The sequence below is a fragment of the Filobasidium floriforme genome (genome assembly GCF_021052385.1).
Source record: "Filobasidium floriforme strain CBS 6241 chromosome Unknown HD553scaffold_12, whole genome shotgun sequence".
Taxonomy (NCBI): domain Eukaryota; kingdom Fungi; phylum Basidiomycota; class Tremellomycetes; order Filobasidiales; family Filobasidiaceae; genus Filobasidium; species Filobasidium floriforme.
In genome coordinates, this window is record NW_025763633.1 from 103,966 (window position 1) to 122,435 (window position 18,470).

General features: G+C 52.8%; 6 protein-coding genes across 6 annotated transcripts; 2 read left to right on the top strand and 4 right to left on the bottom strand.

Annotated features, from left to right (window-relative positions):
• Nucleotides 1-267: 267 nt before the first annotated feature.
• Nucleotides 268-3,327, bottom strand: HD553DRAFT_311926 (uncharacterized protein). The gene is made up of 2 exons (XM_046180033.1): nucleotides 1,903-3,327; nucleotides 268-1,812 (listed from the first exon to the last, which is right to left on the bottom strand). The coding sequence occupies exons 1-2, from the start codon at nucleotides 2,908-2,910 to the stop codon at nucleotides 346-348; spliced, it is 2,475 nt and encodes an 824-aa protein (XP_046036178.1). The 5' UTR covers nucleotides 2,911-3,327; the 3' UTR covers nucleotides 268-345.
• Nucleotides 3,328-6,000: 2,673 nt separating this feature from the next.
• Nucleotides 6,001-6,732, bottom strand: HD553DRAFT_38068 (uncharacterized protein). Its single transcript, XM_046184192.1, has 2 exons — nucleotides 6,103-6,732; nucleotides 6,001-6,012 (listed from the first exon to the last, which is right to left on the bottom strand). Exon 1 carries the CDS (start codon nucleotides 6,578-6,580, stop codon nucleotides 6,146-6,148), a length of 435 nt encoding a protein of 144 aa, XP_046036179.1. The 5' UTR covers nucleotides 6,581-6,732; the 3' UTR covers nucleotides 6,001-6,012; nucleotides 6,103-6,145.
• Nucleotides 6,733-8,957: 2,225 nt separating this feature from the next.
• On the top strand, nucleotides 8,958-11,356 carry HD553DRAFT_296451 (uncharacterized protein). Its single transcript, XM_046178520.1, has 4 exons — nucleotides 8,958-9,174; nucleotides 9,308-10,299; nucleotides 10,417-10,623; nucleotides 10,709-11,356. The coding sequence occupies exons 1-4, from the start codon at nucleotides 9,010-9,012 to the stop codon at nucleotides 10,887-10,889; spliced, it is 1,545 nt and encodes a 514-aa protein (XP_046036180.1). The 5' UTR covers nucleotides 8,958-9,009; the 3' UTR covers nucleotides 10,890-11,356.
• Nucleotides 11,357-11,478: 122 nt separating this feature from the next.
• On the top strand, nucleotides 11,479-14,233 carry HD553DRAFT_311935 (DHHC palmitoyltransferase-domain-containing protein). The gene is made up of 9 exons (XM_046180034.1): nucleotides 11,479-11,719; nucleotides 11,816-11,935; nucleotides 12,023-12,098; nucleotides 12,221-12,349; nucleotides 12,463-12,499; nucleotides 12,629-12,747; nucleotides 12,878-13,078; nucleotides 13,176-13,293; nucleotides 13,642-14,233. The coding sequence occupies exons 1-9, from the start codon at nucleotides 11,679-11,681 to the stop codon at nucleotides 14,184-14,186; spliced, it is 1,386 nt and encodes a 461-aa protein (XP_046036181.1). The 5' UTR covers nucleotides 11,479-11,678; the 3' UTR covers nucleotides 14,187-14,233.
• Nucleotides 14,234-15,254: 1,021 nt separating this feature from the next.
• Nucleotides 15,255-15,863, bottom strand: HD553DRAFT_342427 (uncharacterized protein; the record flags this gene model as incomplete). The annotated part of the gene is made up of 2 exons (XM_046182750.1): nucleotides 15,255-15,373; nucleotides 15,437-15,863. The coding sequence occupies 2 exons, from the start codon at nucleotides 15,861-15,863 to the stop codon at nucleotides 15,255-15,257; spliced, it is 546 nt and encodes a 181-aa protein (XP_046036182.1).
• Nucleotides 15,864-16,952: 1,089 nt separating this feature from the next.
• On the bottom strand, nucleotides 16,953-17,678 carry HD553DRAFT_350281 (uncharacterized protein; the record flags this gene model as incomplete). The annotated part of the gene is made up of 3 exons (XM_046183520.1): nucleotides 16,953-17,098; nucleotides 17,157-17,501; nucleotides 17,570-17,678. The coding sequence occupies 3 exons, from the start codon at nucleotides 17,676-17,678 to the stop codon at nucleotides 16,953-16,955; spliced, it is 600 nt and encodes a 199-aa protein (XP_046036183.1).
• Nucleotides 17,679-18,470: the final 792 nt, after the last annotated feature.

The following is an 18,470-nucleotide window of genomic DNA, read 5'->3' on the forward strand; positions in this document are numbered from 1 at the left end:
TTTCCACCTAACTTATACCTGACACCGTTCCAAAGCTTGAACAACGCCAAGAACGCTTGCATGGCTTCTAGATCTTTAGCCACCGCAGGGCCCGTTCAGGCCCTTAAGCCTGCTACATCGGTCAAGGCTGTTTATAATCTTGGGGCCATTACCCAAGGGATGTTTCCCCTGTGATACCACCAAGAGACGCGGGGATAATCAGGATTGCAGCCTCCTTTACTGCCGACATCACCATTTTTTCGGTCGACCGAGAAGCCAACACCTTGCTGATCCGCCATCCGCTCGATCATAATCTAGCAGCTGCATGGTCTGCCGTATTATAATGATTGTCAATACAAGCGTTCATCACCCTTCCGGGATTACTTCGCCACCCGCCACCGCCTGTCGTCCCGCGTCCCGCATCTCGACATCGTCTCCGTCAAAAAGCACCCGACCGATCCCGGCGCCTTGAACAAATGAAGACCTCTTGGACCTCGCTGTACCGCTAGCAGCGGTCGATCCTGGACTTTGAGCGAGGAAGATCATCAATTCGGCAGCGCGCTGGTCGTCATCGTCGTCGCCGGACCGGGCTTGCGCTCCGTCTGTATGCCGTACGCGCGGTAGCCTGGAGATCTGTTTCGGCGGCGTGATCTGTCCCGAAGCCAACAGAGGTGGCGGCGATTGCTCACCCGGCGAGCCCGACCTTGTTCTCGCAGATGGCACGCGGAAACCCAGCTCATCGCCATTCGACCTGGTGTACGGCTTGGACGACCTCTCTGGTCGAACCGGACTCGCCGTCGATTGCCTCAAAGGCGACCCGCCGAGCATCCCCGTCAAGACGTTGGCAGCCTCGGTCATCTCGCCGGTGCGATTCCCCGGCAATACGGGTCGTCGCAAGACCGAATGACTCGCGCTCCTCGGTTTCTTGCCGGTCATGAACGAGACGTATCGGTTGTCCGACCCCGACGGCGCCGTTGTTGACGAGGTGACCACGCCCGTCGACGTCCGGCGTTTATGGCCCTGGCCCGATTTGATTTCTGTATCGGCATCACGATGCAAAGCCGACGAGCTCGCGGACGTCGAAGAAGACGCCTGAGGTGTCGGTAACGGCGGCGGATACCTCGAGCCTCCCATGACATCCCCATACCGATCCGCCAAATACCCCTCGATCCCCATCACCCGTCGAGGTTGCATCTGTACCGGATACTGCTCCGCCGTCTGTATCTGCGTCGACGCTTGCTTGTCCCCATCGACCGCACGTCGGGGCAAGGCGATCCCCAACCTAGGCCCCGTTCCCATACTCGCCCGTCTCCCGGTTTTCAGCCCCCCATCCGCTCCATCCGCAGCCGACCGCCTCGCCGGCGACCGCAACCTCACCCCGGACCCAGACCCAGGCTGAACCTGGACCCACGTCTTACCTCTTCGCTTACTACCCCCGGCCTCGTTCGCCAACTCTTCCCCTGCATCATCCCTTCCTTTCCTCCCTGGCGACTCCAAAGTCAAGGCCATCAGATCCCCTGGAGACCTAAACGGCGTGCTCTCGTAATCCAACTTTCGTTTCCTCCCCGGTGTGATCGGCGTCCTCGGGACCTCCCTGCTCCAAGCCTCGGATTGGAGTTTGAGCCCGACCGAGGGAGAAGCGGGCGAGGCGGGTACTTTCCTCTCCCTCCATTGCAAGCCGTTCGTATTCACCTGTGGGGTATGTAGAGGCGGAGAAGAAGGTGGGGAGGAGAACGGGTTATCGGGTCTATCTTCCACCGAGGTGGAGACGGGTCGAAATCCGGTCGGCCGGCTTCCTAACGAACTCAGTCGTTGTCGCAAAAACGTCGCGCGCTACGAGAGAAATAGTCCACAGATCAAAACGATGCCATCCACCATGAGCATACGAGTCGCGTTTCGAAGCTTGTGGACGTGGGGACTGACCTTGGTAATCTCGATACTATTCATCAACCTGCCCATATCCACCCCCTGTCCCGGTTCTCCTGACTGTCCTTCTCCCGACTCCTGGTTCTTATCTTCAGGAACCTCCACCTCCACGTTCATAGGCATCGCAATCGCACCGCCCGCCGTGTTCGACATCGCAGCTCGTCCATCCGATTGTAGTCTCGTGTCATCACGAGCGACTAGCGTAGGTGAAGGTGTTGGCGATCTCGAGATCGACGTTGATCTCGACCTCGACCTGGTAGGATCATCTTCTTGCGATCGCGATTGCGATCCTGATCCCGATGGTGTTGGTGATGGTGAAGCAGATGGTGATCGTGAACCCGATCGAGCTCTCGACTTTGACTTGGACCTCGAGTTCGAATCCAATTCCGATTCATCCTCCTCCTCGATATTATTAGGTACCTTCAACTCGAAAGGCACGCCTAAGCCTAATCCCGGTGCTGGTCCTAACCTCGGACGCGAGTTCGAATTCGAACTGGAATTCGGATCCGAACTTGAACCTGAATTTAAATTTGCGGTCGTTGTTGTTGATATTGTCAATGAAGCCGGGTCGGGATTTGGTAATGTTGCTGGCAATAATAGTGATGATGGTGATCCCGACGAAGTTGTCATCGTCCCCGACGTTCTTGCTGATGTTGTTGCTGGTGGTGGTGGTGGTGGAAGACCATGATGATCATGTATATCTCCTGCTCTTCCATCTGTATCTGCATCTGTATCTCCTGCTCTTCCATTACCATCTGCATCTCCACCACCTCCATCCCCTGTCTCGACACCGTTGTATCGCTCTCCTTCTTTCGCTTCCGGATCCGATCCCAAATCCCGACCCGCCGAGCCTCCTTCCGACGCTGACACCCCTGTCGATTCAGGATGCGTCATATCGCTCGTCCAATGCTGATCTTGATCTTGATCTTGATCTTGAGCCTGATAGACCGGTATTGCCGTTGTAGGTATCTTTCCATCCACCTCGTTATCCACCTTCATGTCCATGATATGATGGATATACTTGTAGACCAATTCGAACCCTCGAACCCTAAAGGGCAGTTTCAGTCCTCGGAGAAGAGAAGGTGTTACTGTACACGAGTAATGGCGAGGGTTATCGTATCGATGAGGGGCTGGGTGATCTCCGTTCTTGGCTATTGCGATGAGACTGGTGTCTCGTAAGACGGCTTGAATTGACCTTGTGCTTATGACGACGTCTGCTTGAATTGCTATACGGCTCGGAATACTATCCCTTGCGGTCGAAGTTCACAAAGGGAGGTGGTTGCTAGGAATGACGAAAGCTCTACACGGGAGAACGCGTCGCGTCGCAAAGTACGAGTAGGTGATCGACAGAGCCGGAGCCGAATCGGGTAAATGCCGCACAGATCGTACAGGACAGTGGACGAGATCACCGATAGAGCACATGTTTGATTCATCCTCTTCCCTTCGTATTGCCAGGTTGAAGCACCTCCACGGTGGTGACAAACCCGCGGACGTCCCGCACACCTCATCTTGCCCATCGTTGGTCGTCCCTCAGGTCGGGGATTGCCTCTTTCGTAACAACACGGGCTATACTATAGGGAGGCTTTCACGCGTCGGAAGTAAAACTCAGAGTACATCGGAAGCATATATCCCTTCTGGCGAGTGTAGGCTTACGTAAGCTCTTACGTTCGGCTGGCTTCTTCCTTCTTTCCCACGCGATCGAGGGAGCGAGGGTGCGAGGGGTCGCCACACAAAGTCAACAAACCCGACCAAGACGAGGTTGTGGATGTTCGAACTGACTCTCTCTCGAGGATACTCAAGATCCGCTTCGACACACCATCGAACAAGCATCAGCCGTCACATACATCATACCATCCGGCCAGGCAATTGTAGTGTACTGAGGAACTGAAAGGATGGCCCGTAAGCACATACCTCGACCTCAACCTCAACCTCCTCTCCGACCTAACTTCCAAAGAAGGAGCGAACGCTAAACCACCCCACCCCCCTCCCTGATATGATACGACGAACAGGCGGTAACCAACGAGATAAAGCCAGGGAGAAGAACCTTAAAAAGCAAGTCACCCTCCACAGTTCCCTCTTGTGTCTACTTTGGCGTTGATCGAGACTTCGGGTCCGGGAGGGAGGGGGAAACGGGACGAGTACCGTAACTGATCTTTAATTCGTCTTCTCTTACATTACATGCTTTTTTCGTGATCTCCTTCCTCTTCCTCTTCTCATTCCATCTTCGTATGTATCTTGGATTTCGGAAATCGATTCGATCCGGGGGCCATAATGGGTCGGAATGGAAATGGAAATGGGAATGGAAATGGAATTTGCATCGGGACCTCTTGAACGCCTACCTTAAACGCAAATGTCGACCAATCCCGAATACGGCCTGAACGGACCATGATCGAACCATGATCGAACCACACAATCGAACCATGATCGAACCATGATCGAACCACGATCGATTCGGGTGTGATGGTGGATCGTGCAACGGCAACGGCATCACGATCACCATCGCTCTCAAACCTTTCCCAACACCCCAACCCGAACCTCGAACCTCGAACCCGAACCTCGAACCTCGAACCTCGAACCTCGAACGCGACATTCGAACCACGACAGGGAAGACTCGGCAGCCAAGAAACAGACTGGGGATCCTAGGAAACGGTTAGAAGAGTCAGTATTCTCCTTTCCCCCTTTTCCCTCTTGTTTTGGCGCCATCAGATCACAATGGCTGGTTTTCCGATGTGGGGACTGACGTATTTTCCTCCGAAACGTATCGAACAGGCAAGCTAACGCGTTGAAAGCCAAGTGAGCCTTTCTCTCCTTCTTTTGTTTCTACTTCTTCTCGTTTGGGTTTTCGGTGGTCGATTTTTCCCGGTCGTCGCTGGTCTGCGGTCGCGGACTTCCCAGCCCAGAAGAAGCCTCCAATGAACGCAGACGCAGACGCCAAAAAAGCATAGGCAAAATCATGCGGGGTCAGGCTGGCTGTGACCGGCCAGAAAAGGCTTGGTACGAGCGGTCCGGATGCATGCACGATGGCTGAAAAAATGGTAACAGAAAGCTGGAGGAGATCGGCTAGCCGGTTCTGCGGGATACCTCTTGAGAGCTCGCGGTTGTTTGGAAAGCTTCCCTGCAAGGTGTGGTGTGATATACCGCTCTCTGGTCGAGATCGCTACCTCTTGAAAATGTCAGGGACGATCATCAACCGACTACGCCAACGGAGCTTTCGAATGGACATCCGATGGAAAAGACTGTCTCTCGCTTCCTCGTCCGCTCTGGTTTGAAAGCTCAACGTGCCGAAATCAAACGTATGCTGACTGTGCGACTTCATCTCATCTTCACTCATTGATCGAACCTAGGATCGCCGTGAGTCACCCTTCACTCCGCTTCATAACCGACTCATCACTGATCTGACCAACCTCGACTCAAACAGGCCAAACAAGCAGCAGCCGCCCTCGCAGCTGAAGGAGGCGCTCCTCCACCACCTGCCAAGAAGGGTGGCAAGTGATCTCGCTCGCTTCACCTTTGTGACCTCTCAGGGGAAAAGAGGGGGATAGGACGGACCGGGGGATTGGGACGCTGTTGCGGTCGATTTGTTCTGTTTCCAGGCGCCCAGAGTGCAGCGGTCGGCGGGAGTTGTTTAGTTGTCGTTTATTGCATACCATCTTAATCTCACTCTCGCGGCCGGAAGATCTTTGAGCACTCGACGTCATACAGCATATTACGCCGAAAGACGGAGACTTGGTCTTTCGGCGGCGGGTGTCAGATCGCTCCCCGAGCCTCGATCCGGAGATGTTCTTGACCAAGTTTGATGGGGCTAGGGGGGCATCTTTCGAAATTGATCACCCGACAAGAAGATACTCGACTTCGGGGTACGATGATGTGGCACGACATAAACGGATTCACCCACGGGCCGCCAATTTGGGACGAGGCTCGCATACCATAAGTATACCTTTATCTACCATAGATCCGGTCACCAACAAATCCCAGCTCGCGGAACAGTCTATATATGGGGCAATCCGCCGATCTCGCGTACAATGTCAGACCGATTGTAGCCAGAACTAGGCAAGTTACGGAGGCGGGCAGCTTGGCGCAGATATGCTTAAGTGTGGAGAGATAGTTCTGGGAGTATTCAACCCAAGGATGGATGAACAGGTCAACCGACGTGAAACGAGATCGACGAGCGTTTCCACGCTATACATCAAAATTTACCTGAGACCCCTTAACGAAACGAACCCGCGCCGAATCTACACCCCTATACCCTATCCATCACGCCCAACAACCCCAATCCCACGCCGACCAAGACCGGCGCATAACCCCAATGATCCCATTCTCCCTTCCCCGCATTGACTTTGCAAGTCAACCCATCGGCGAACGCCACCCCTCCCCCTAGTACCATCAACGCGCCCAAAACGTTCTTCTCGCCAGCATAAGCTGTAAGGTAGATTCCGAGTCCCATAAAGGCGTTCCTAGCGGCGTAAAAGTGTAAGAGCGTCTTGACTACCCTGTATTCTTTCTCCGTAGAGGGGGTTTGGGGAGGAAGTTTTTGGTCGGCCATAAAAGACAAGGCGGAGGCGGGGCGGACCAGGGCGTTGATGCTGAAGCCTAGGAAGGTGGTGCCCACCGCCAGGGCTGTGTAGGTCAGTGCCGGGGATTCGGAGAGGAGGGTCGAAGTGGTGTAGGGTGACATGGTTCGTGCTGATCGTGAGACTGCCTTGGATGATGTTGTTATTGACGGATCGGATGCGTCGATCAGGAAGATGACGGGCGGCGTTGAGAAGCTTTGAGAGGTTCGAGGGGGCTGATCGCTGGGAATCGACCGTCGAGGTATATGTACCTGTCAAGCCTGTCAAGGCCTCTAGCTCTTGTTGCACTGTTGACTCGGCGATCGAACGTTCACAGAAGAAGGTGGATCTTTGAGAACCGCGTGGAACCCTCGGCGTTAGAGTTTATCGGAACCGCGGCCCGGTTCCGCGATTCAGGGGTAAGTCTTGGCGTTTCACCATTTCCTCTCTCTCTCCCTACATCGGCCTTGTGCGTGTTCCCGTGCGTGCATCGTTCTTCTTCTACGCCATTCTTTTGGTAGAAGACGGGATGATCCGACAAACGATGCGGCATTAAAATCAAGTGTTTCACCGGAACCGGGGGTAGCGCAGGTGACGTTTCGTTTCACGTGGCACGAGAGGTCGTTAGCTTCTTTTCATTCTTCTTTAGCTGCCTAAAGCTTACGATATGCTATATGCTAGCGCTTCACCGGTTGTAGGGGTATATGCCGTCTCGACCTCCCCCTGGATCAGCTGAAGCCTACGATCATATCTTAGCAAAGTGGCTACGAGAGGACGTACAGCACAGCCTCGAGCGATGAGAGCAGGTCGGAAAGGGGAAGTCAGGAGCCTGGTCGTCAAAGGCAGGAGGATCGTTGTCGAAGGCGGGAGGGTCATCGTCGTCGAGACCGCGCTAGAAGCGCTACAGAAGGGCTTGTACGAGTAGACAGAAAACGGGTCGAGCGACAAGCAGACGTTGGGACTAGAGGCCTGTCCAGACAGAAAGCTGATTTGAGTCCTTGGTCTGTTCTCTTCGACATAAGAGCAGTGATTACGCCCGTTGGCCTTCCGACCGGTTAATCAAAACGAAACTCATCTGCCAGCTCCCGCTTGCGTTCATTCCTTTCGCTGGGAGACAACATCGATCGAGTAAGACGAGTGTGAACAACTGTTCGTCGGGGTCAATCTCTATCAGAGTATGCCATATACCTATGGCGATGTGCCTCTTGTTACAAATGTTAATCTGTAGCATCAAAAGGCTGGACCTCCCAGTCGTCCAGCGCTCCTCGCTTTGGCATATTTGTGGGCGTTCGAAATGTTCCGAGGGTATGGGAGGAAGACGTGAGGTGATAAAGTAGCAGAGTGAAGGCCCGAGCGCTTCAGAGACAATCGCTGAAGGGCCTTTGAGGAACGCACAAGCATCCCAACAAGTCAACAATGTCAGGAGATTGCCCCAGACGTGTCTCAGGTTTGTCATCATCAACTGGCCTTTGAGGGTGAGATGGTGGGCTGGAGGATAGATTTCTTGCGTTCGCCAAGTCTCTTTACGTATCTGCGTCAAGCATATACCCTTCCAAACCTGACTGCGACCTATGAGCATAGACATCCATGCTGGAAAGGATTTTGCCTTGAACGGAATTCAAAGAGGAAAGGTGAAAACATGGCTTGAATCCGGACACGCTGTATATCGAGAGCAGCATGATTTGCTAGTCTGACATTGGATCAATCCAATCATCTTTCTTCCATGCGGCAGACCAGTACATAGTGGAGGTCCGTGATGGTGGAAAGCAAGAACGATGGGTCGAGGTTCATCGAAGCCCTGGACCCGCGATCACGATCAAGATGTCACTCCAACTCGACCACCTCTAAGCCCTGCGGCTCCCAACCAAATTCCTGTGCGAATCACTGGGTAGAGCATGCTATCAGCTATCTCCTCAAGGCGTTCGACATTCGTATACATCAGGGTACAGGAGATTACGAGGCAGGGAAGGTATACGCACCGATTTGGATCAGCAACGAGCACGATCTGGATATGCCTAGCGTTAAGAATCGACTCTGTGAGGAGATGGCAAGAGTTCTCGGGAGCAAGTAGCCTGTGCACCAGACCGTATGCGATGTCATGATGCAACTGCGTGTGAGTTGGACAAATCATTCGAGCAGCGCATCCGGCAATTTGTTGATGCTGTCTGCCTTCTGTCGACCATCCCTCTCAATCGACCAGAGTCAAGATCAATGAACTAACAAGCGATCATGTGCGCAACGTGTGAGAGCTTGCTGTTGAGCACTTCGGTGTGGGCTTAAGAACGGTTTCGTTTGGTAGCAAAGGATAGCTCGATAGCCTGTCGAGCTCTGGCGCTCTGGTGATTGCGTTTCATCGCGGGTTCTATGCATCTTTCAGGGAAATCGGGGGAGTTTATGCGTTTTCAGCGTGGCTCGAGGCTGTCGTCGTCACCAAGGTTGAAAGTTCAACGTCTCATCTCCAAACGATCTCGTCCTTCAACTCTTTGAGATCTTGAGCACTAACATCGGCAGATTAAACACCTCCAGATACGCTTCGACGTAATCTCACTGCACGATGCCCATCCACGGTATCGCCGCCCTCCTCGAGGGTCGCGTCAATTATGGATACGCCGTCACCGCCGTCATCCTCGTCGTCCTCGCTGCGACCCTTAAAGCCTGGTCAGGGGGTCGAAAGAACACTTGGGAGAGGGATTGGGCAGGGAAGATGATCCTCGTCATCGTAAGTACCGATCCATCTTTTTTTATCGAGATCGACTCGCATGTATCTGCTTTGTGCTCTGCATACTTTGCTGTGATGCGAATCGGCTACTTCTGGATTTACTGACGAGACGACCATCCTGCGGATAGAAAAGGCCGATCCTAATCCTATAACCCTCGAACTCTTACACCAACTCCTCCACCTCCCCTCCCCTCCTCAAATCCTATACCTCCCACCTCTACCCTCCCCTCTCCCAGAATCCCTTCTTACGATCGTCCAAACGCTCCGACTGTCAGCTACTACCAAGTCCCCGGCTGCTCAGCTGCACTGTGAAGCTTTCCCCCGGACCCCGGGGGCGGTGAGGGCGTTCGTCAAGCAGTGGGCGGTTAACCCTGCTGGGACGGGAGAGGGAGGGAGGAGGTTGGATGCGATCGTCTGGGGTGATGGGTGGGAGCTCGATGCTGCCTTGGCGGGATTCCAGACCTCGCCTGCGACCAACACCAAGGATAATGAGGACGAAAGCAAAGAAGACGGATGGACGGTGCAGGAAAGCAAATTCCATTTTCTCACCGCCATGCTCCCTCTCTTGCTCAAGGCACCTATGGAGCGTTCTATCCGTCTTATCAACCTCGTCTCTCCCTTCTACGCCGCTGCCATCCCTACCTACCAAAACAACAACGACCACACCGATAACGACCAAGCTGGACCTGCGAGTAACAACAAAAACGCTCGATCCGCCATCTTCCAAACGGGCGTCGACTCCTGGAAAGCGATCCTGTTATGGACCCACCTTCAAAAGATCTTGGACGCTCTGGCTTCCACAGTCCATCCGCAGGTCAACGCGGTCCCTGTCCCCGAGACCGAGCTCCCACTTGGGACGGAGATCAACAAAGTAGTAAAAGAAGCCGAGGAGACCATCCGGAGTGTCGAAGAACCCGTTTTGGACGCCCGTCGACTTCCCGGACCTGAAGACAACCTCTCCCTCGCCCAGAAGGAGATGGAACAGAAGGAAACGTCGGGAAGGAAGACGATCACCGTGCAGAGTAATATCTTGGCGTTGAGCGTTGTCATGCCGTTTAACCGGTGGGGAGTTGTCAGGCCGATGTTGGGTTTCCGGCAGAGTTCGAACACGCTCGGGATGCTTGTGTGAGTCTGCGTCTCAAAAAACCTCACTGTTGTGCGGCTATCTCGCATTTAGACGTACAACCAGTCGCTGACCCTTCCAAACTCGCCTACGATGTCATGGTGTTACGATCAACCTAGCTACCTGCTCTTCTCCCCCCTCATCTACCTTCTCACCCCCTCAAACGCTAAATCCCTCCAAAGCGTGCTCTTCGCCCTCCAAGCTCCGGTGCTCTACGACGACGAGCTCGCCAGAACCAAGGGCGTGAGTAAAGGGTTCGTCAAGCATATGCCTAGGAGCGATGGGGTCAGAGGAGGGTCTATTATTAGGAATTGCGAGAGCTATGCGTGAGTGATCCCTACCATCCGAAGGAGAGGTGTTACAGGCGAACTGGGAAAAAGACTGATTCACGACCCGATTGACGTTGCGTAGATCTCACGTTCCCGAGCACAAGGTCGACGAGCTAGGTAAGACCGTCTGGGAAGACTTGGAGACCGTCGTCGAGGAACGTCTCAAGGCCGAGAAACCCCAAGGGCAAACTCAGTCTACAACGAGTGGGAACGGGAAAGCGTCCGTCGAGCCGGTGGTAGTACCCGACGATGTGTATGCTTGAGATGGACGTGGAAAGAAGACGGGCCGTGGAATTTATGCGCATTCTCATCATAGCTGGGCCGCATGATATTGCCGTGAGACGGACGTACGTGTGCGGGTTGCGGCGAGTCCTGTTCAGAAAGCATATACGTTGGAGGCGAGAACCTGCTCCCAATCGCCAGTCCGAGCCAAGGAACCGCAATGTCTGGTCTAGTTGTTGCCAGCATGCCATCCTCTATCATGGGCCATTGATGTAAATGTACATAAAATGCGTTGCTCAAGATGCATTGAATCTTGCAATACTTGCCGGCATCGATCGCCGCAAAGTCAAGTTCCTCTATGCTGCAAAGCCGAGTTCCTTTACGGTAAAACTTCTCACAACAACTTGCAAAGAAGGAGGAGTGACAATGAGGCACGGTTTCAGAGCCTCAACCTTACAGTCCCCGTATTGTTGCTGGAGAACTTTCGCTTGATAAACCCCAAAGGCAGACACTGTGAGAGGTACCACACTTTTCTCGTGCAGATCTTCTGGAGGGAGATGATTGTATTCAAATCCGGTAATTCAAGGAGGTCCAGTGGATCAGGGGTGTTGTTATTGACCAGTCTTTACCCGAGGGCCGGCCGCCAGAAATCACGAAAGGATGACGATTACAAAATAGTTCGTTAGGTGCGATCAAGTCTCTCGATCTCCTTTCAATCACACCACACAGCGATATCAACGATATACGATAGCTAGAACCACAATAGCAATCCTTGATAGTAGATCCGGGAGACAGTGAGACAGCTACATACCCGTTGTCCGGCCTGGAAGATGGCACCGCGGCCATCATTACAGCTGACCGAGAAGATATGGCGAGTCCGGCTATCAATCAGAATACTCGATACGATCGCTGCTTGACATGCTGATGCAGCCTTCCGTTTTCCTTGATTATGTTTTCATACTCACAGGGTTGGAGGGACGATCTTCCTCATCGCCTTCCTCGTCTACGTACCCCAAATCTTCATCGTATGGCCTTGGTACGGAAGAGAGATCAGCACGGACCTGTTGAAGCTGCTCGTCCCTTTCAAGTGAGTCCTGGCCTCGTATTGTAGGCTGATACAGAAGATGACAAGCTGACTTCTTCGTCTTCCTCTTCTTTCAACTTGGGACGATAGCTTTCTGGCGGGGATGCTCTTCTGGAACTATTACCTCTGCGTGACGACCTCCCCCGGCTCCGTACCTCGAGGATGGGTACGTCACCAATACTACTCCTCATTCCCCAAATCCACATCCATAGCATATTCCTTCTCAAGTTCTCAACGATATACCTCACCTGGTACTAAGCTACAATACATCATACTCAACTTTGATAGCAACCCCCGGACGACCCCGACGCACCCCAAGAACTGAAAGCCCGGACCGCTCAACACCGTTTCTGCAAGACCTGTCGGATCTACAAACCGCCTCGGGCTCATCATTGTCGACGATGTGGGAAATGTGTGGTACGTCATATACCTTTCCCCTTGGACGTGTATCGTTTGTTTAAAGGCAAGGCTGATCAAAGGGTTTTGCATTGGACGGTTTTGGGTGTGGGGTGTGGGGTTGTGGGGTTTAGCTCAAGATGGACCATCATTGTCCTTGGGTCGCCAACTGTACGTTTTCTCATCTTCTCACGTCACATCAAACATCTCCTATCCTACTGGAATAGCTTCGTTCTGCCTGCGCCGAACATCGAAGCTAAAGCCGACCTACTTCGTCTGCTTCGTTTGCTTGATCAACAGGCGTCGGACATCACAACCAAGGTCATTTCATTAGGTTCTTGATCTACGTCGATCTGGCGACTTCTTATCACTTGGTGATGATGGGACGGAGGGTATATGATATGACCGCATGGACTTCGGTAAGCATAGACTCTGCAGCACAGTCATGCTCGACTGGAAGCCCCAGCAGCACCTAAGCTAAACAATTTTCCGCCTATCGATTCCTATACCCCTCTCTTCCTTTTGGTCACCCTCGCGTTCCATTCACAGCCAGAACCGTCCAACTTCCAGCTCATCCTCGTGATCATCAACCTAGCCACCTGCGTACCCGTATGGATGATGGTAGGCGTGTTTTCCATCTACCACGTCTATTGCGCAGCGGGCAACTCGACCACGATCGAGGGGTGGGAGAAGGATCGGGTGGCTACTATGGTCAGGAGGGGAAAGATTAGGGAGGTCAAATATCCTTATGTGAGTCTCCCGCAGGAAATCGGGCTTCATCGTGTCTTCCCGGTTTTCTGGTTGACGTGCATACTTGTGTCACACGCTTTGCTTTGTGATACTGCAGGATCTCGGATTTATCAAGAACATACAATCTGTCCTCGGCAACAATCCGCTTCTATGGCTCTGGCCGCAACAAGTCCAGAGCGACGGACTTTCCTACCCTGTCTCCAAGACGGCGCATGGTGAGTTTGATCAGCTCGGGGGTCAGGATTGGCAGAACGTCGTCGGGGGTAGTAGGAGGACGCCTGAGGCAGAGGCGGATATGGCCGAAGAGGATGAGGAAGGGAGGTCCTTCTCGAGACGAGAAAGAGAGGGTTTATTGAGAAGTCGGGAAGGGGTGGAAGAGGTGTAGCGTAGAAGGCGTCTGGTAGCAGACGGGAGAAACACGACGAGGTGAGTCATCATGGCTCCTCGAAACATGGAGGAGGCACGGGTGGAAAGAAGGGGTGGATTGCGACCGAAGATGTTTGTCATCTAGCATGGTGCGGCAAGCTGACCGAATGCCTCGGTCACACCGGTCAATCAATCAGTCTCGGAGCAATTCGTCTGGCCTCCTCAGGATCCAGAACGGTACCCGATGCGTCGTCTGCCGTACAGCTCGTCAGCGAGCGCTTTCACTTACGGGAACGGGGATCTCAACCCCGCCTTGAGACCGAGTTCGTCCCTGAGTACCAATCTGAGGGCCAGGAAACATTCGGCCGAGACGCGTGACGATTTGCATGGAACGTCTGCGGGTCCACTTCCTCCTCAACTGTCCGGCAGGCCGGGAGCCGGGGAAGAGTATTCCTCAGGAGAGGAGAGGGACGAAGAGGACAAGACGTGGCGAGATACGGACGACGAGGCCTCGACACGGAGTTCGCCCGAGCCTTATCTCTCGGATTATGATGAGGAGGACGATGTTGACGTCGAAGGTGGTCCGGCGAGACATCGCCGAGTGAGGGTGAGGAGGGGAAGCGAAGGGTACGAGATTGCGCCGACGAGAAGATGGGACGCAGAACTGGAACCACCGGCTCGACTTGATGACAGGACGGAGATGCAGGCGAATGCTGTAGAATATCCGGACCAGACGACATAGATGTATTTACCGCATATTAACGATCACATGACACCCATGCATAATGATGTTTAGTCGTTCACAAAATCAGTCATCCAGAATTGGCGTGTTTTCCTACACATCTTGTTACTCTGTTTCGTGGCAGCCAATGATTAGACGCTATGTTTGCCTTCAACATAAAGAGTTCCGCAATGGTCCTAGAAGGGCTTGCTGGAAGATAAGGGACTCTGTTCTGCAGGGGAGTTTGGATGTCGTATTTGTTCATGCATCAGGGAATTCCGGACGACAAGGGAGGAGGAATGATTAGCGATCGAGAAATTGCGTATTACGGGCGACCCGCCCTCCAATCCCAACAACGCCGCGCTCCACGAGCGCGCGCAGAGGATCTTGTGATACTCGACATGGAAGTTATTGCCCTCCAGAGCGGACTCGTCCATATTCTACAGCACCTACAATCGATCGAAGGCAGCAGCGTTGCGGAACGATCATAGTTCTTGGAAGAATCAATATGGACATGACCCTACAGCGGGCAAGATCACGATCAAGACGAGAGATGGACCGCTTGGCAAGCGTTACTTGCATTTTGGCGAAGATGGTTCGATCCGAGTACCTCCCAATCTTCCTAGGACCAAAGCCATGGATAGGCTGTTCTGCCGCAGGTACATCCCGATGGTCCGCCAAGGTCGCTCATCTACTGATTCTTGCATTCGCGACGGATCTTGTTAGGATAACTGACCTTTCCCGCCAGACGCATCATTGTGGAGGCACAGCCGAGGAGATATTCCGGATGTTTGGGAGGATGAAGGGCTACGAGTATCATGCTGGCTTCTTCCCTACTGCTACCGATGATGAGGAAGACGAAGATGATCCGAACACGGAGGAAGAGGATCAGGACCAACATCAACCTGCCTTAGTGACCTGAGAAGATGCGAGAATGGTGTTCATGCGGGACAGGTGCAAAGGATGAACATTCCGATAGTGATACAATAGTGAAAAGAAGATTGTAGCGGGATCATGCCGCAACTACTTGATGGAAGGGCGATTGCATGCTTTGTACTACGATGGAGTGAAATATCGTGCTCAACGTAGCTAATCCAACTTGGCTTCGTTGTAACCCTTAACTTCCTTTCCAGTAGGTCCCAGAATCATTAAGCCTTCAAAGGGGTAAGCACCTTCAGGCAGTCCTTCAGGGCGTTCCTCGTCGGTTTCTGGAGGTCAACATCAGGTGAGCTGCTTGCCGGGACACAGTATCGATTCTCAACCCAACGTACGACAGACAAAGCGATAGGTCGTGCCCGGCTTGTTCTTCCCTAGATGCCCCAGACATTTGTCCTTTTTCAATCCTAATATCATGGTGTCACAAATATGATCTGAATGGCGGGCGGCAACGATCTGGTTCATGGCGTATAAAGCTTTCCGCTCGCCCTTGTCTTCCCCCACCCAGTTCTGCTTGACGTCAACGATCCACAATGTATCGGATGAGTTGCTGATCTCGCCCTTGTCTATACAGTCCGTGAGCCTCATGGGGGCAGGATCGCCGTCTTTCTGTTGCAAGCGGGCTTCTGCTTCCCAAACAACCGGTAATTGGATCTCTCTCCTTTTATCCTGCGCATTATTATCGAACACGCCTAGGGTGAGGGTGAATCCCGCTGTTTTCCGGGCGATTGTGTCTCTATAAGCTGTATTGTCGAAAGGCATCATGGTAAGGTATCTTACCAGGAAATCCATTAAGCTCGATATTCGTATTGAGTCGGGCATATTCTCCGTCAGTTTCAGTAGTCTTGACAGCTTGCGCCGAAGCTAGAAAAGAGAGCAGTCCAGCAATCCAAAATGACGTCGAAACCATTCTGTTAATATCGCTTCGAGCTGGATGTAATAGCGCTTAGCAGTCGATGCATCTGAATGATTAGATGCGCTAAATTCGGGAGTCGTTTTCGGTCTATATACGTATCATAGCAACGGATTGCTCTGGAATACCCCTCACCGGTTCCCCTTGTTTCAGGTCAATGGGAGTACCAGGCCCTTGATCGAGCATCTGTAACGCCCCGTTCCCCGTTGTGCCAGAATGCAACCAGGAGGTTGACAAAAAGGACGAGCGGTTTCAGCCCTACCATCCGTACAGCCCCTTTGTCTCGAGTAAGGAGCCCAGAGGAAGACCGCAGGAGCTGAATGTAGTTGCGGCGTAGCGTCTCGCGCGTCGGAGCGCTCAAGGTGGCGTTGCACAATTCACGTCTGAAGCAAGCCAGTTGTCTTGCGACAGGGGCGCATTCTCGCCTGCAACTTTGAGCAATACCAGAGGTACTATCACGACGACGTATTTTGAATTCCAGCAGTGGTCGAAGGACTTCATCTTGTACAAACACACCAACCAGACTCCTGTTCCGGGAGACCTTGAGCCCTATAAGATCAAGACAGGCTATTCCATTTAAGAGCAGTCAGATCCCTGCGCTAGCTTCACCGCGCAGATGCGCAGGATGTCAGCCGCTCCGTGCAACAGGTCTCGTAGAAAAGCAACTCCTTGAAGACGCATGTCTGCCTTGTAGCTTCATTCCTCATGCTGGTCGAGTTCTGCGACAACGCGGTCAGCATTATGGTTTGTGGCCCAGAAGAAAGATTTTTCCGGTGTCCTGGCCTGCAGATTGATATATTGAACCTATCGTGCTCATAGACGACCGCTGTTGACAAGTCTCATACGTCTGGCTCTCACATTACATAAAACACAGAGACTGTTAGAGGAATGGACGCCCGGATGGGATTTTCCTCTGCATTCACAATGGATAGCTACGGCTAGTTCTTCACGCCATTATACCAATTGACCTCATTGTCCTCTGGTCCGATGAAGCCTAGACTCCAAGCAGCGTACGCTTGGCTGGGTACGCCTTCAGGTCTTTTCAGTGTGCCTCCTTTAACATTCACCATACCGTCAGTGGCCCCTTAACAGAATCGGCATATTAGCATCATCCTCGCGCGCATTTTGCCACGTTCGCTCACCCTTGCACTTGAAAGAAGACCAATTTCCAGGCTGAGTCTTCCCCATATGTAGGTCACAACGCTTGACACCCTCTTCGTCACAAGATGTTCTGCTTGCATGGGCGGAGACGTAGTTCGTGGCAAAGAGCTTCTTCTCTCCATCTCCTATCCAGGACTGCTTGGCGCCGGTGATCCAGAAGGGTTCCGGAACTCCGGTTTGGTTCAGCGGGGCGCTGGCGATGCTGAGACAGGCGGACAAGCGTCTCTCTGCCGTGGTAATGGCGTCGTATTCTACATCGATCGTGATCTCGCGTTCCTTATTGGCTGCTTCTGGATCCCAGATCTTGAAAGTATATGAAAATGTGACTAGTCAAACGATGACGATGTGAGTATGCGAGATGGTCACTATCAAAGTTCGTACATCATCCACTGACGAGGGAAATCCCTAGTGTCCATCCATGTTTGCGTTTGATCCCCGATGATCTTGCCGAAACAAGTCTGCAAAGAGACGACTCCCAAGAGGCGGTACTGAGCCAGAAGCATCGTAGTCTATAGGAAAGCTTGTCTGTGTAAACGGCCAGAGGTGTTTACCTAAGTATAGTAAACGTAACGCTGCATTATGCCTGAAGCGATGCACCTGTTATAGTATTTTGCGCTCGTACGATTCCCCTTTGATAGAGCCTAAGCCAGGGCAACCCCTCGAAATCTAGTGGAAGTGTCAGATCTTATTGACGTCCTTTGTGCTTACCTCCTTGCCCCTTGACATTTTTGGAACAATTCGTGCCCTTAGTCTAGCCCGCGGCTGAATCTCAGAAAATCAGAGGTGTTCACTGTCGAAAGATGTCAAGACGCAGAACGAAAAGGGGAAATGAGATCTGAAGAATGAGAAGTGGGAGATGAGATGCGAGATACAAAATGTGCTCACTCGGTTCCAGTGATAACCTGCTTGCCCCGTCTCCTAGGACCGGTTTCTCCAGGCTTCCTAGCACTGTCCAAAGTGCTAGTCCCATGACTCTCGTTGTGTTGGGCAGGGGCGAAATCGGAAACGAGTTGAACGACAGCATTGGGAACAGGGTGCTGGGCATTGGGAACGGGGTGTTGAACGAGGGCATCAGCCTTGACAGTAGTCGACTCGATTGCGTCAGACGTCCGTTGAATTCCGCCTGTTGACGGATCATTTGGGCATTGCAGTCTATGTCTCTGTTAGCTCAGCCCATCCTCCGTCAAGCAGGTGCGTCATGTCAATTGTCACCTCTGACTTTCTCGCTTTAACCCTTTGATTCCTTCCCCCAGAGCTGATATCCAAAGGTCCAAATGACTTGCCTTTTGTAAGCG